The sequence below is a fragment of the Thamnophis sirtalis genome, unplaced genomic scaffold (assembly GCF_051295495.1).
Source record: "Thamnophis sirtalis isolate CommonGarterSnake01/CBP01778 unplaced genomic scaffold, rThaSir2_p1.2 scaffold_2, whole genome shotgun sequence".
Lineage (NCBI taxonomy): Eukaryota > Metazoa > Chordata > Lepidosauria > Squamata > Natricidae > Thamnophis > Thamnophis sirtalis.
Window position 1 is genome coordinate 51,472,910 of NW_028261382.1, and position 14,341 is coordinate 51,487,250.

Here is a 14,341-nt window from a genome sequence, read left to right on the forward strand (position 1 = left end):
GCCATTCTTGCCAAGAGGCCAAGCGTGCGCTCACCCGGATAGTCTCTCCCAGTCGGGTTTTGGATTCTCTCAGCGACGCTGCTGTGCTGGTAAAGCTGGATGGTCAGACTGGTGGGTTTTGCCAGGAGCTTCTGATGGTCCTCCGTGTTCAGTTTCTGGGCTGCCAAAACAGCTTCGGTGGCCGCCTTCTTATGCTGCCCCTGCAGCTTCTTCAGGTGCGCCTGGGCCTTCTCACGAGACTCCTCCTTTCGAATAGAAGAGAACAGGGAAATAGAAGGGAATAGAAATAGAAGGGAATAGAGAGAGAAGGAAATAGAATGAAACAGAACAGAACAAGGAAAGAAGGAGGGAGAATAGAATGGAATGAAATAGAATGGAATGAAATAGAATAGGAATGGAATAGAACAGAACAAGGAAAGAAGGAAGGAGAATAGAGTGGAATGAAATAGAATAGGAATGGAATAGAACAGAACAAGGAAAGAAGGAAGGAGAATAGAATAAAATAGATAGAATTGAAGAGAAGAGAAGAGAAAAAGGAAAGGAAGAAGAATAGAATTAGAATAGAACAGAACAAGGAAAGAAGGAAGGAGAATAGAATGGAATGAAATAGAATAGGACAGAACAAGGAAAGAAGGAAGGAGAATAGAATAGAATAGAAAGAATTGAATAGAATAGAACAGAATAAAGAAAGAAGGAAGGAGAATAGAATAGAATGAAATAGAATAGGAATGGAATAGAATAGAACAGAATAGAACAAGGAAAGAAGGAAGGAGAATAGAATAGAATAGAATAGAATAGAATAGAATAGATAGAATTGAAGAGAAGAGAAGAGAAGAGAAAAAGGAAAGGAAGGAGAATAGAATTAGAATAGAACAGAACAAGGAAAGAAGGAAGGAGAATAGAATGGAATGAAATAGAATAGGAATGGAATAGAACAGAATAGAACAAGGAAAGAAGGAAGGAGAATAGAATAGATAGAATTGAACAGAATAAAGAAAGAAGGAAGATAGAATAGAATGAAATAGAATAGGAATAGAATAGAACAAAGAAAGAAGGAAGGAGAATAGAATAGATAGAATAGAATAGAACAGAATAGAACAAAGAAAGAAGAATAGAATAGAATGAAATAGAATAGGAATAGAACAGAATAGAACAAAGAAAGAAGAATAGAATAGAATGAAATAGAATAGGAATAGAACAGAATAGAACAAAGAAAGAAGGAAGGAGAATAGAGCTGTTTTTAAACATGGAAAAGTTTCTCGGTTACCGTGACTCTTGGATTCTTCGCCCATTGTTTTGCTAAGCCGAGGCATATTTTCAGAGTCTGCACCTTGGAGGGCCCTGGAGGTTAAAGCGGAGAAAAGAACCACATTCATAAAAGTCCACCGTCGTCTCTCTGTGCTCCGTGTGGCCTTGCCAAGCTAATTGCCAATTAAGTCAATTTGGCAGCCTTTCAAGGAAGATAAAGGCGGGTGCTTATCAGCCTTATCCCGAAGGACTTTGGCAGACTACCGTAGGACTCTTTACGACTATTTAAGACTCATGACGGGCTGTGAGTGAACATAATTCATAGCTTTGGAAATAAAAAGAGGGTTTTGGGGAATTAAGCGTGTGCTTTTTACTGTCTCGGGAAGCCTAGGTTAGAACCCTGCTAGAGGGGAAGGAGCTGGAGCAAGGAACAGGAGCTCACGCCATCAAGCAGTTGCTTGGGTTTCGAACCACCAACGTTCCGGTCGACAAGCCCAGCACCTTAACTGCTTAGCCCCTCTTAAGCCAGCATCTCTCTGGAACTAACCTGTCGGGAGCTCTTGAGCTATCTGGTGGGCTAAAGCCGTGGCCCATTCCGGGTTCGTGATCGACATTAAGTAAGACTGGACAGCCTGCATGGTCTCCTCTGTTCTCTGGTCCACCGGGCACAAATGACCCCCTGCTGTGGTTGCGGCTAACAGCTTTGGCTTCAGCGCTTCTTGGAAAATGTGGTTCACGGCGGAGAGATGGAGGTTATCCAAGGAAACCTGGACCAAAATAAAGAGAGCACCTGAAACTCGCACCTGTACGCAGGGCTTGCCCCAAACAGGTGATCTTCCTCTGCAACCGAGGTTTTTCAGCAAACTTTGTTTGATTATCTTTCCGTGGTGGATTTTAGTCCTGGTCTCGTCTGGAAAGATTGAGCCAAAGGAAGATTTGAATAGAATAGAAGAACAGAGTTGGAAGGGACCTTGGAGGTCTTCCAGTCCAACCCCCTGCCTAGGCAGGAAACCCTACACCGTTTCAGACAAATGGTTTATCCAACATCTTCTTAAAAACTTCCAGTGTTGGAGCATTCACAACTTCTGGAGGCAAGTTGTTCCTCTGGTTAATTGTTCTAACTGTCAGGAAGTTTCTCCTCAGTTCTAAGTTGCTTCTCTCCTTGTTTAGTTTCCACCCATTGCTTCTTGTTCTACCCTCAGGTGCTTTGGAGAATAGCTTGACTCCCTCTTCTTTGGGGCAACCCCTGAGATATTGGAAGGCTGCTATCATGTCTCCCCTGGTCCTTCTTTTCATTAAACTAGACACACCCAGTTCCTGCAACTATTCCTCATATGTTTTAGCCTCCAGACCCCTAATCCTCTTTGTTGCTCTTCTCTGCACTCTTTAGAATAGAATAGAATAAGAGAGTTGGAAGGGACCTTGGAGGTCTTCTAGTCCAACCCCCTGCCTAGGCAGGAAACCCTACACCACTTCAGACAAATGGTTTATCCAACATCTTAAAAACCTCCAGTGTTGGAGCATTCACAACTTCTGGAGGCAAGTTGTTCCTCTGGTTAATTGTTCTAACTATCAGGAAATTTCTCCTCAGTTCTAAGTTGCTTCTCTCCTTGATTAGTTTCCACCCATTGCTCCTTGTTCTGCCCTCAGGTGCCTTGGAGAATAGTTTGACTCCCTCTTCTTTGGGGCAAACCTTGAGATATTGGAAGGCTGCTATCATGTCTCCCCTGGTCCTTCTTTTCACCAAACTAGACATACCCAGTTCCTGCAACCATTCCTCATATGTTTCAGCCTCCAGTCCCCTAATCCTCTTTCTTGCTCTTCTCTGCACTCTTTCTAGAGTCTCCATGTCTTTTCTACATCGTGGCAACCAAAACTGAATGCAAATATTCCAAGTGTGGCCTTACCAAGGCCTTATAAAGTGGTATTAACACTTTCAGATTTTTCCTGCTAAGTTTCTTCAACCAAATCCTTCAATCAAAAGCCTCTTTCTCTGACCCTTTTGCCTTTCCTCCTTCGGGGACTTAAAAAGAAGAACAGAAGATGGACCTTGTTACCTTCATGACTTTGCATATCAAAAGCAGCGTCGGGAAGGATTCCTGATTGATTTCTGCACCTGTGGGGTGGGGGGAGAGAAATCAGCCATAATTGGGGGGGAAGAAGCGAGGACTCCAAATGCAGCTCTTAAATCCGAAGGTGCATTTTTAAAAAAAATCCCTTTATGAATTCGGACTCACGAATGATCTTCCAGAAGCACTGCGAAGTTTTAAAGAACATCAGATGGAAAGGCAGCCGGGTGTGAGCAGGAGGCGAGAGGCAAAATCCCTGTTCAAAGAGGAATTGCTGTTCCAGTTCCCCAGGAGGGGACATTCTCTTGTAGGATTTCAAGTGGGTTAGGAGCATGTTGGCCTGGGAGGAACAGAGGAAAACAATGTTGAGTTCCTTCCCTGTTGTTTTTATTTTTTTTATTTTAAGAAGCTGTAGGGACACAATATAAGCCACTGAATAACATCACACTCAATAGTTACACAGCCAATGTAGTGTTTCTAAAGGAACACACAAGACCAGCGTTCTTGGGACGGAAACATGGCTTTCAGATATTGGCAGGTTGGAAAACTAGATCCAGAAAAGGGAAAAAAATGTGAATATACAGAATTGGCTGCAAATATTGAACAGAATTTGAACAGATATTCAGATATTGGCAGGTTGGTAAACCAGATCCAGAAAACGAAAAAAAAATGTGAATATACGGAATTGGCTGCAAATATCGAACAGAATTTGAACAGATATTCAGATATGGGCAGGTTGGTAAACCAGATCCAGAAAACGGGGGGAAAAAATGTGAATATACGGAATTGGCTGCAAATGTCGAATAGAATTTGAACAGATATTCAGATATTGGCAGGTCGGTAAACCAGATCCAGAAAAGGAAAAAAAAAAGTGAATATACGGAATTGGCTGCAAATGTCGAATAGAATTTGAACAGATATTCAGATATTGGCAGGTCGGTAAACCAGATCCAGAAAAGGAAAAAAAAAAAGTGAATATACGGAATTGGCTGCAAATGTCGAATAGAATTTGAACAGATATTCAGATGTTGGCAGGTTGGTAAACCAGATCCAGAAAAGGAAAAAAAAAAGTGAATATATGGGATTGGCTGCAAATATCGAACAGAATTTGAACAGATATTCAGATATTGGCAGGTTGGTAAACCAGATCCAGAAAAGGAAAAAAAAAAGTAAATATACAGAATTGGCTGTAAATGTCGAATAGAATTTGAACAGGAAATGCATTCGCTGGCTGGGGAATTCTGGGAGTTGAAGTCCAGACATCTTCAAGTGGCCAAGGTTGAGAAACACTGTCCTAGACACTTCCCCATCTTCAAGTTGCCAAGGTTGAGAAACACTGGACTATAGCAATTGGTTCTGGAAAGCTGATTCTGCTCCTTATCGTGCCACAGATTAAGGGAGTGTCTTATTCAGCCTTCAGGTCATTTCACTGTAGAATTTAACCCTTAACCCTCCAGCCTCCCCCCCCCCCCATTTTTGCTCGGGGAATGCCTCCAGCGCCTTTTGCCCCAAAATGCATCTTCCTGACTCCCACCTCCGTGTTTCTCCACTTCGGGACCTTAAGGAAAGGTGGACTTCCAACTCCCGGAATTCCCCAGCCAGTCCTGGTGATTGCAAACCTTTGCCCCCCCCCCCAACTCCTTTCTTACCCGGGTCAGTGGGAAGCCTGTGGCTTGACCCCCGGCTCTTTCGATCACCGTCAAAAGGCTTTCGATGACTTCGTAGTTGTACGGATCCACCTGTTTCGCCCAATCGAAAAGCAAAGGAGAGGGATCAGTAGTTTTGCGATTAGAGAGAGCCTCTTTCAAGCAGCTTTCCCCACAACTGGTGTGTGTGTGTGTGTGTGTGTGTGTGTGTGTGTGTGTGAGGGGATCCTCTCTCCCATCCCCATCAGCATCCCCAATCCTCAAATATATCCTGCCCAGTGGAAAAATCTAATTCATTTTTTGCCCACGCGGTTCTGTGTGCGTGGCTTGGAGGGTGTCATGTGACTGGGTGGGCATGGCCAACCTTTCCGAGCCGAGGTGGCGCAGTGGTTAGGGTGCAGTACTGCAGGCCACTTCAGCTGACTGTTATCTGCAGTTCAGTGGTTCTAATCTCACCGGCTCAAGGTTGACTTGGCCTTCCATCCTTCCGAGGTGGGTGAAATGAGGACCCAGACTGTGGGGGCGATATATGCTGACTCTGTAAACCGCTTAGAGAGGGCTGGAAGCCCTATGAAGCGGTATATGTCTAACTGCTATTGCTATCTATCTATCTATCTATCTATCTATCTATCTATCTATCTATCTATCTATCTATCTATCTATCTATCTATCTATCATCTATCTATCTCTATATCTCTGTCTGTCTGTCTGTCTGTCTGTCTGTCTGTCTGTCTGTCTATCTATCTATCTATCAGATTGCTGGGGGGCAATATGCTGACTCTGTAAACCGCTTAGAGAGGGCTGAAAGCCCTATGAAGTGGTACATAAGTCTAACTGCTATTGCTATTGCAATCTATCTATCTATCTATCTATCTATCTATCTATCTATCTATCTATCTATCTATCATCTATCTATCTCTATATCTCTGTCTGTCTGTCTGTCTATCTATCTATCTATCTATCTATCTATCTATCTATCAGATTGTTGGGGGGCAATATGCTGACTCTGTAAACCGCTTAGAGAGGGCTGAAAGCCCTATGAAGCGGTATATAAGTCTAACTGCTATTGCTATTGCAATCTATCTATCTATCTATCTATCTATCTATCTATCTATCTATCTATCTATCTATCATCTATCTATCTATCATCTATCTATCTATCTATCTATCTATCTATCTATCTATCTATCTATCTATCTATCTATCTATCTATCAGATTGTTGGGGGCGATATGCTGACTCTGTAAACCGCTTAGAGAGGGCTGAAAGCCCTATGAAGCGGTATATAAGTCTAACCTATTGCTATTGCTATTCCCCACTTTTTAAAGCATTTTTTCCCTACCTATTCGCTTTAAAAAGTGAAAAATAAGATTCCGACGATTGTGCGGCTCACAGCTGAGTGTCACAGAACCTCCCCCCCCCCCATCACCACTTTTAAAAGCTTTTTTTTTACTACCAGTTTGGGCAAATCGGTCAGAACCAGTCGGATATTCCCCCCCTGACCCCGCGTTTCCCCTCCTTGGCCTTTATCAGCCTTCGGTGTTAACCGGTTCTGGATAACAATGATTGGGAAATTTAAAACCCCGGCTCAAATCGAACCAGGAAGGCCCTTCCCTGCAAAACAACGTGACGTTACTTTGTGGAGCATGGCGCTGAGGCTGGTCACCAGGCCTGTGGTGCTGCTGAGCAGCGGGATGGTCTCGAGCGCTCTGGCCACCGCCTGGACGTGACGCTCCTTCCCGGCGCCCGGCTGCAAGTCTCCTTGATCCCAGCTGGCGTCCTGGAGCTGGGTTTCAATGTAGAGCTGCAGGGCGGCTTCTGTGTCTAAGTGGAAGGTTCTGGAAAGCAGAGTCGATCAAGAGGGAGAAAGGGTTTGGAATGGAGAAAAGGGAAGGGAGGAAGGAAAGGAGGGAGGGTGGGTGGGAAGGAAGGAGGAAAGGGAAAAAGAAAGAAAGGGAGGGAGGGAAGTAAGTAAGTAAGAGAGGAAAGAGATGGGAATCAGGGAGGAAGGAATCAGGGAGAGACGGAAGGAAGGTGGGAATCATGGTGGAAGGAAGGAAGGGTGATGGGAATCAGGGAGGAAGAAAGGAATGTGGCAATCAGGGAGGAAGGAAGGAAGGTGGGAATCAGGGAGGGAGGAAGGAAGGAAGGAAGGAAGGAAGGAAGGAAAGGAAGGAAGGTGGGAATCAGGGAGGAAGGAAGGAAAGGAAGGAAGGTGGAAAAGGGAGGAAGGAAGGAAGGAATGTGGAAATCAGGGAGGAAGGAAGGAAGGGTGGTGGGAATCAGGGAGGAAGGAAGAAAGGAATGTGGGAATCAGGGAGGAAGGAAGGAAGGTGGGAATCAGGGAGGGAGGAAGGAAGGAAGGAAGGAAGGAAGGAAAGGAAGGAAGGTGGGAAAGGGAGGAAGGAAGGAAGGGTGGTGGGAATCAGGGAGGAAGGAAGAAAGGAATGTGGGAATCAGGGAGGAAGGAAGGAAGGTGGGAATCAGGGAGGGAGGAAGGAAGGAAGGAAGGAAGGAAGGAAAGGAAGGAAGGTGGGAATCAGGGAGGAAGGAAGGAAAGGAAGGAAGGTGGGAAAGGGAGGAAGGAAGGAAGGAATGTGGGAATCAGGGAGGAAGGAAGGAAGGGTGATGGGAATCGGAGGGAGGGAGGAAGGAAGGAAGGTGGGAATCAGAGAGGAAGGTAGGAAAGGAAGGAAGGTGGGAATCAGGGAGGAAGGAAGGAAGGAAAGGAAGGAAGGTGGGAGGAAGGAAGGAAGGGTGATGGGAATCAGGGAGGAAGGAAGGAAGGAAGGAAGGGCCAAATCTCCCCAACTAAATCAAATATTTGGTGAAATGCGATGATTTCTGTATAGGTAAGGTCAGGAAATGTGCCACATATAATTCCAGATTTTTCTTCGTCGTCCGAATCCGGTTTAAATGTCTCGTCTTCAATGTACCGAATGAAAGGGCATTTTTCTTCCTCCCTTACCTGCAGAATTTCAGGAGGAGGCTGGTGTCTGCATTTGGGTGTTGAACCAGGGTCCTTAGAAGCTCCTTCTTCCTTACCGATGGCATCCTGAATACACTCTGGAAAGAGATCTTTCCCAGAAAAAAACCCGTGTCAGCATCCGGTTTAGCCCCAAAAAACCACCTCCTGTTTTCTAACCTATAATTTCAGGTCTCCAATTCTTGATGCAGGGATCAACTGTCACCTGACCTTCACCTTTGCCTCCCCTATTTCTTTGGGGCAACCAAAAACAGCAGCACGTAAAGCAGTTTCTGCAAAACCCAGGAATGTGTGTGTGGGGGGGGCACACATAAGTGGCTAGAATTACACCGTAAGCTTTTATTCCAAACCTGTTCTGACCGAGGCTTCCTGGGTCAGTAAAAAGCACCCGCTTAGTCCCCAAAACCCCTCTTTTTATTTCAAAGGCTGGGAATCTGTGTTCATTCGCAGCCCGTGATGAGTCACAAATAGTTTGTAAAGAGTCCGACAGAAGTCTGCCAAAGTCTTTCGGGATAAGGCTGATAAGCACCCACTTTTATCTTTCCCGAAACGCTGCCAAATTTGGAAATTAGCTTTCCACACACAGAGCAGAGTTAAAACAGAACTTTAAGAGTTTAAACCGACCAGAACGAACAAAATTGCTTCCTCCAAAGGCTCAAGGGCCTTTCCTCCTCCTTTACGTCTTATGGGAGGGGCCAATCATCTCCAAGCCTTACTCCCGAGTCGCCCCTTGTGTCTTACCTGTTCTTGCCTCCTGGCAGCTCTGCGCATGCGTGCACTGGGAACAGGCTCCCCTTGTTCCTCTGCCTCGCTGATGTCCGACTCTGGGGGCTCCGGAGGCAGCACATAACTCCCAGATGGCCCTGGCCTCCTCTCTGCCTCCAACGCAGAGTCCTCGTCTGAACCTTCCCCAGACTGGCCCATGTCCCCCCTCCGTGACCCGTCAAAACCGCGTTCCACAAAAGCGCGGTCGACGAAATCGCGTATGTGACGTCATCACAACGCGACGAAAAAGATCAAAAAATTGAAATAAAAATTAAATTACAGCAAGCCGATTCACATAAAGGTAAGCGTTAGGTTAAGGGTTAGGGTTAGGGTTAGGTTAAGGGTTAGGGTTAGGTTTAGAGCGTTAGCGTTACATTTAGCGTTAGGTTAAGGGTTAGCGTTAGGTTTTTCGTTAGGTTAAGGGTTAGGTTTAGGGTTAGGTTTAGGGTTAGGTTAAGGGTTAGGTTAAGGGTTAGGTTTGGGGGGGTTAGGGGAAGGTTTTCGCTTTATTTTTACATTTTTTGATCTTTTTCTTCGCGCTGTGATGACGTCACATACGCGCTTTCGTTGACCGCGATTTTGTTGTCCGCGGTTTTGTGGTGGAACCCCCCCCCCTCAATCTCCTCACCGCCCGATTCTGCTGCCAGCTTTGCAGGCCGCCGGTGGACCCCGACAAAACCTGAACATTTTGGCAAAGGGACTCACCCCAAGCTTTCCCAGCGTGATGCCCCACTCGGCATCGACGAGCAAGTCCTCAAAAGCTGCTTTCTCCTGGGGGTCTTCATAGTGAAGAGCTAGTTGGGTTCCCACAATAGCCACAGCCTGGGGATGGGGAGGAGAGACGGTATGGGTGGGCTGAGGAGGGGCCCAGCGGCTGCGAAGTCCTGCCCTCTGCATCTTTTTTTCCGAACGAGCTTCACAGCTTACCAAGACCTTCTTGTAGTTCTGCGACATTTGGTTGACGATGTCCCAGAGTTTTCGGAAAATCACGGCTCTGGGCAAGAGGGTGCAGTAGCCAAAGGCCAGCTGATGATCCACGCAGTGGCTGTTGAACATCTGTGGAAAAAAGACACACACCCCTCCCCTGATTAACTGAAACAATCCCCCCCAAACTTGCTCGCTTGTTCCTCCAACGGGCACCAGCTACGGTTCTGTTCTAGGCTTCCTTCTCTCCCCGGGAATGCTGTGAAGATCCCGACAGATGTCTGCTCGAGTTGCCAGAGTCCTTCAGAGGAATGTTGACCAACCTTATCTCCCCGGGAATTATGCCAGAGACCTCGTGGCCAAAGGCAGAGCAAGGCCAAACTTAGCAGAGAGTCAAACGGAACTTTCCGAAGCTTGAACCGACCAGATGAACGAATTGCTTCCTGCAAAATCTCACGTCCCATTCGCTCCTCTTTTACGTCTTATGGGAGGGGTCAATCATCTCCAAGCCTCACTCCCTGTTTTCTTAATGGCTCTTGCCTTCTGGCAGCCTCGCACACTGGGAACAGGCTCCTGCTGTTCTTCTGCCCCAGTGATGTCTGACTCTGAAGGCAGCTGATAACTGTCGGACGGCCCTGGCCCCCTCTCTGCCTCCGACACAGAGCCCTCCTCAGAGCCTTCCCCAGACTCCAGGACTGGCCCAGGTTCCTCCCCAACACTCCTCACTCTCTGCCGCCGGCTCTGCTGGGGTGCCACAATAGCAATTAGACTTATATACCGCTTCATAGGGCTTTCAGCCCTCTCTAAGCGGTTTACAGAGTCAGCATATCGCCCCCCACAGTCTGAGTCCTCATTTCACCCACCTCGGAAGGATGGAAGGCTGAGTCAACCCTGAGCTGGTGAGATTTGAACAGCCGAACTGCAGATAGCAGTCAGCTGAAGTGGCCTGCAGTACTGCATTTAACCACTGTGCCACCTCGGCACAACAGGCACAACACACTTACCTTGTGCAACAAAGCTGTCACGATGCTCTGGATGAGCGAGATCGAATTCTGCATCACCGCCAGGAGGAACATGCGGACTTCCTCTAGCATCTTCTGGTCGTGCAGCTGACGGGGGGCACAAAACGAGGACCAGAACACAGACGTTGTTTCCCCCCCCCCAAAAAAAACTTATATCCCACCTTTTTTATTTTGACAAGTTGCGTTAAGGCGGCAAACAGGCGCCACACACACCTCCCGCCTCGCTGTTTGGCTTGCGAGGTGGGCTGGGCTGCGAGGGAGGGGCTGGCCCAAAGTCACCCAGCTGGCTTTCGCAGGGGAAAAAAAGGTGGGACTAGAACTCCCAGGCGCCTGGGGAATTGGCTCACAGCCACGCCCGACGGCTCCCTAAAGCCGGGACTAGAACTCTCCATCCCCCCGCTTTCTTGCACCAAGCTGCCCTCCTGACCTTTTTACTCAGAGTGACATCCATGTTGTTGGAGGTCATGTGCTGAAAGAGGGATCCGAAGGCGTTGGAGATCAGGCCGAAAGCCAGCTCGTACTGGCTGCTTTCCTGGAGGCTGCCGAGCAGAGAGAAGATGGCGTTCTTGCACAGACGCAGGCGGTTTCTTCCTGCAGCAGAAAAACAAATAAATAAAATAAATAAATAAATAAAGGGCTGGCAGGGGGATTCTGGGAGTTGAAGTCCGCCTCTCTTAAAAGCTGCAGAGACGCTCTGCCGTTGAGCGTTTTGTTTCCAGCCGCAGAAACATTCCAGCTTTCGGAAAGGGGAAAGCAAAGCAGCAAAGGAAACTCCCAACTTTCCCGTTTTTTTTATCTCACGCATCTTTTACTCCAACCCCGACGGGATTATATGAGACGGCTGTACGGTAACCTCGGTAGTACCTTGTTTGAACGAGCAATAGGCCAGGCTGGCAGATTCCAGAGGAGGGGAAGCCGTCCATTCTGCAAGAGGAGAGGATTTTTTTTTAACTGGTCACTCAAGGCCTCACACGTGCTGGAGATCTTTCGCAGCAGGAGCCCTCAAACTAAGGCCCCAGGGGCTGGATACGGCCCGCCGAAGGCATTAATGCAGCCCGCGTAGCACTACGAGGCTGCCCCGCCCACATCCCCCCACCTACCCGCCGGCCCCCACCCACCTTCTGGAGACAGGCCTGTTTTGGGGCGGCAGAGCATTTCTGAAGGCCCCAGCCTCCAGAGAAAGAGAAGAGGAGAGAGAGAGAGCAGAGAGTGAGAGAGGGAGGAGAGAGAGAGGAAAGAGAGAGAGAGGAAGGGAGAGGGAGAGGGAGGAGAGAGAGGAGGGATAGAGAGAAGAGAGGAGAGAGAGGGAGGGAGGAGAGAGGAGAGAGAGGGAGGAGAGAGAGAGAACAGAGGGAGGAGAGAGAGGAGAGAAGAGAGAGAGAGGAGAGAGTGAGTGTGAGGAGAGAGTGAAAGAGAGAGAGAGAGGAGAGAAGAGAGGAGAGAGAAGAGAGAGGAGAGAGAGAGAGAGGGAGGAGAGAGAGAGGAGAGAGAGAGAGTGAGTGAGAAGAGAGAGTGAAAGAGAGAGAGAGAGGAGAGAAGAGAGAGAGAGGAGAGAAGAGAGAGAAGAGAGAGGGAGGGAGGGAGAGAGGAGAGATAGAGAGAAGAGAGGAGAGAGAGGGAGGGAGGAGAGAGAGAAGAGAGAGGGAGGAGAGAGAGAGAACAGAGAGAGAGGAGAGAGATTGAGTGAGAGGAGTGAGAAAGAGAGAGAGAGGGAGGGAGAGAGAGAGGAGAGATAGAGAGGAGAGAGAGGGAGGGAGGAGAGAGAGAGAAGAGGGAGGAGAGAGAGGAGAGAGAGGGAGTGAGAGGAGAGAGTGAGAGGAGAGAAGAGAGGAGAAGAGAGAGAAGAGAGAGAGTGAGTGAGAGGAGAGAGTGAGAAAGAGAGGAGAGAGAGATAAGAGAGAGGGAGGAGAGAGAGAGGAGAGAGATGGACGAGTGAGTGAGGGGGAGTGAAAGAGAGACAAACAGAAGTCCCTCACAATCCCCCCCTCCCAAAAAAGCAGCCACATCCCTTCACTGAGCTGGCCTTCCACCCCCAGGAGCACAACAAAGTTTAATTTGTGTATATCGTTTGATAGACTACTATATTGGCCCCGCGCAAATAAGTCCCATGACCACCTAGCCACGCCCACCCAGCCATGCGACCACTTAGAGCCACACCCACCCAGCCGATTTGGCGCCCCTTCTTCCCCCCCCCCCAACAGCCTGAGGAACCGCGAACTGGCCCCCTGTTTTAAAAGTTTGAGGAGCCTTGTTTTATAGCACCGCCGTGAAGCGCCTGGCAATGGATGCCCTCCAGGCGGCGGCCCAAAGCTTTCTCGGTGGGATTTTCTCGCGGGGCTTACAGGGAGTGAAAAGTAGATAGGTGAAGGCGGTTGAGTCTACCTGCCAGAGGCACAAGGGAGGAAGCAATTTTGTACGTGGAAGGGAGGACGGCGGGGGTGTCGAGGACGGCCCCGTCTTCTGTGAAGAAATCCTCAAACGTCCAGGCTCCATAAGGGTCTTTCTCAGTCTGGAGAGAGCTTGCCTAAAGGGAGAAGAACGTCACATTATTTTTTATTACAAAAGACCAAGTTCAAATCCTCTTTTAGGCACAGCCAATCAAGGACAAAATCTTAGCGAATACGGTGAAACCGAATACTACTTTACCTGCGGTAGAAACCCAAGATCTTCCATTTGGCACTTGGCGTAAATTTCACGGGCAAAAGAAGCGTGTTTGCAAAACTCCAAGACATCTAAAATAAGATCTGGGGAAGAGGAGGAGAATAAACGCATTTTCCAAAAAGGAAAACATTTTCTATTGCCACTCGGCAGGTTAAATTTTTATCCTGACGCAAATATCATTTTAGGAAACACCGTTGAGCCAAGGCACATCATAGGCGACCAACACAGACCTGAGTCTGTGCAGAGAATTGAAACAGAAACTAAAGCAATGTGCTGCTCTGAGAAGTAAACTAGCAGTCTCGTCTGGGCTTATCTGCTGATATGACCACCTCCCTCAGATTCCAGCTTTCTGCTCATTTTATTTTCTGCACTCCAAAAATATGCAAAAAACGGCCAATATAATAGGGGCAAGATTGAAATGTTTTCAGGGGGAAAAAGAAAACAGACCCAGAAACACAGGCGTGCAGAGTTAGGTGGCGAATAAGATTTTGAATCCAGAAACAGGCCGTGATTTTGCTATTGAATTATGTTTCTTAATCCTGCCTAATGACGAACCTTCTCCAAGATAACAAGTGGAATTTAGAAAATACTTGTAGAGAAATTGTATTCAATAGGCTTCCTTAAAATAGCTTTCTCTTTGAGACATTGTTATTTTAATGCGAATTACCCCTACATTGGTCCTTCAGATAAGATTCAGGAGAAAAAGCCATCAACCTCACAGCGGGCCAATTTTTAAAAATAATCGAATTTGAGAATCGTGATGTGTTCAGATATTCATGACTGGGAGAGACATGGGAACAAGGTCAGCCAATGAATAGGCATAGCAACTAAGTGAAACCAATGGCAGCTTAAACAGATCTGAGTCTGTGCAGAGAACTGAAACGGAAACTAAAGCAGTGTGCTGCTCTGAGAAGTAAACTAGCAGTCTTGTCTGGGCTTATCTGCTGATATGAAATCTACTGCTGGTGTTTGCCTGTAACTCTCCTGCCTTGTGCTTGCTTAGAAGAACCACCTGTTGGTA

General features: G+C 47.4%; 1 protein-coding gene across 1 annotated transcript in view; it reads right to left on the bottom strand.

Annotated features, from left to right (window-relative positions):
- KNTC1 (kinetochore associated 1) overlaps positions 1-14,341 on the bottom strand; it is a 63,505-nt gene that overhangs the window by 11,725 nt on the left and 37,439 nt on the right. The window contains exons 35-49 of the mRNA XM_087703468.1: positions 13,306-13,403; positions 13,042-13,183; positions 11,524-11,583; positions 11,087-11,250; positions 10,642-10,746; positions 9,641-9,769; positions 9,419-9,535; positions 7,931-8,040; positions 6,599-6,800; positions 4,967-5,056; positions 3,486-3,657; positions 3,306-3,364; positions 1,796-2,015; positions 1,268-1,341; positions 35-245 (exon numbers count right to left, since the gene is read on the bottom strand). Coding sequence (XP_087559594.1) covers positions 35-245; positions 1,268-1,341; positions 1,796-2,015; positions 3,306-3,364; positions 3,486-3,657; positions 4,967-5,056; positions 6,599-6,800; positions 7,931-8,040; positions 9,419-9,535; positions 9,641-9,769; positions 10,642-10,746; positions 11,087-11,250; positions 11,524-11,583; positions 13,042-13,183; positions 13,306-13,403 — 1,953 coding nt within the window. The remainder of the gene's footprint in view (positions 1-34; positions 246-1,267; positions 1,342-1,795; positions 2,016-3,305; positions 3,365-3,485; positions 3,658-4,966; positions 5,057-6,598; positions 6,801-7,930; positions 8,041-9,418; positions 9,536-9,640; positions 9,770-10,641; positions 10,747-11,086; positions 11,251-11,523; positions 11,584-13,041; positions 13,184-13,305; positions 13,404-14,341) is intronic.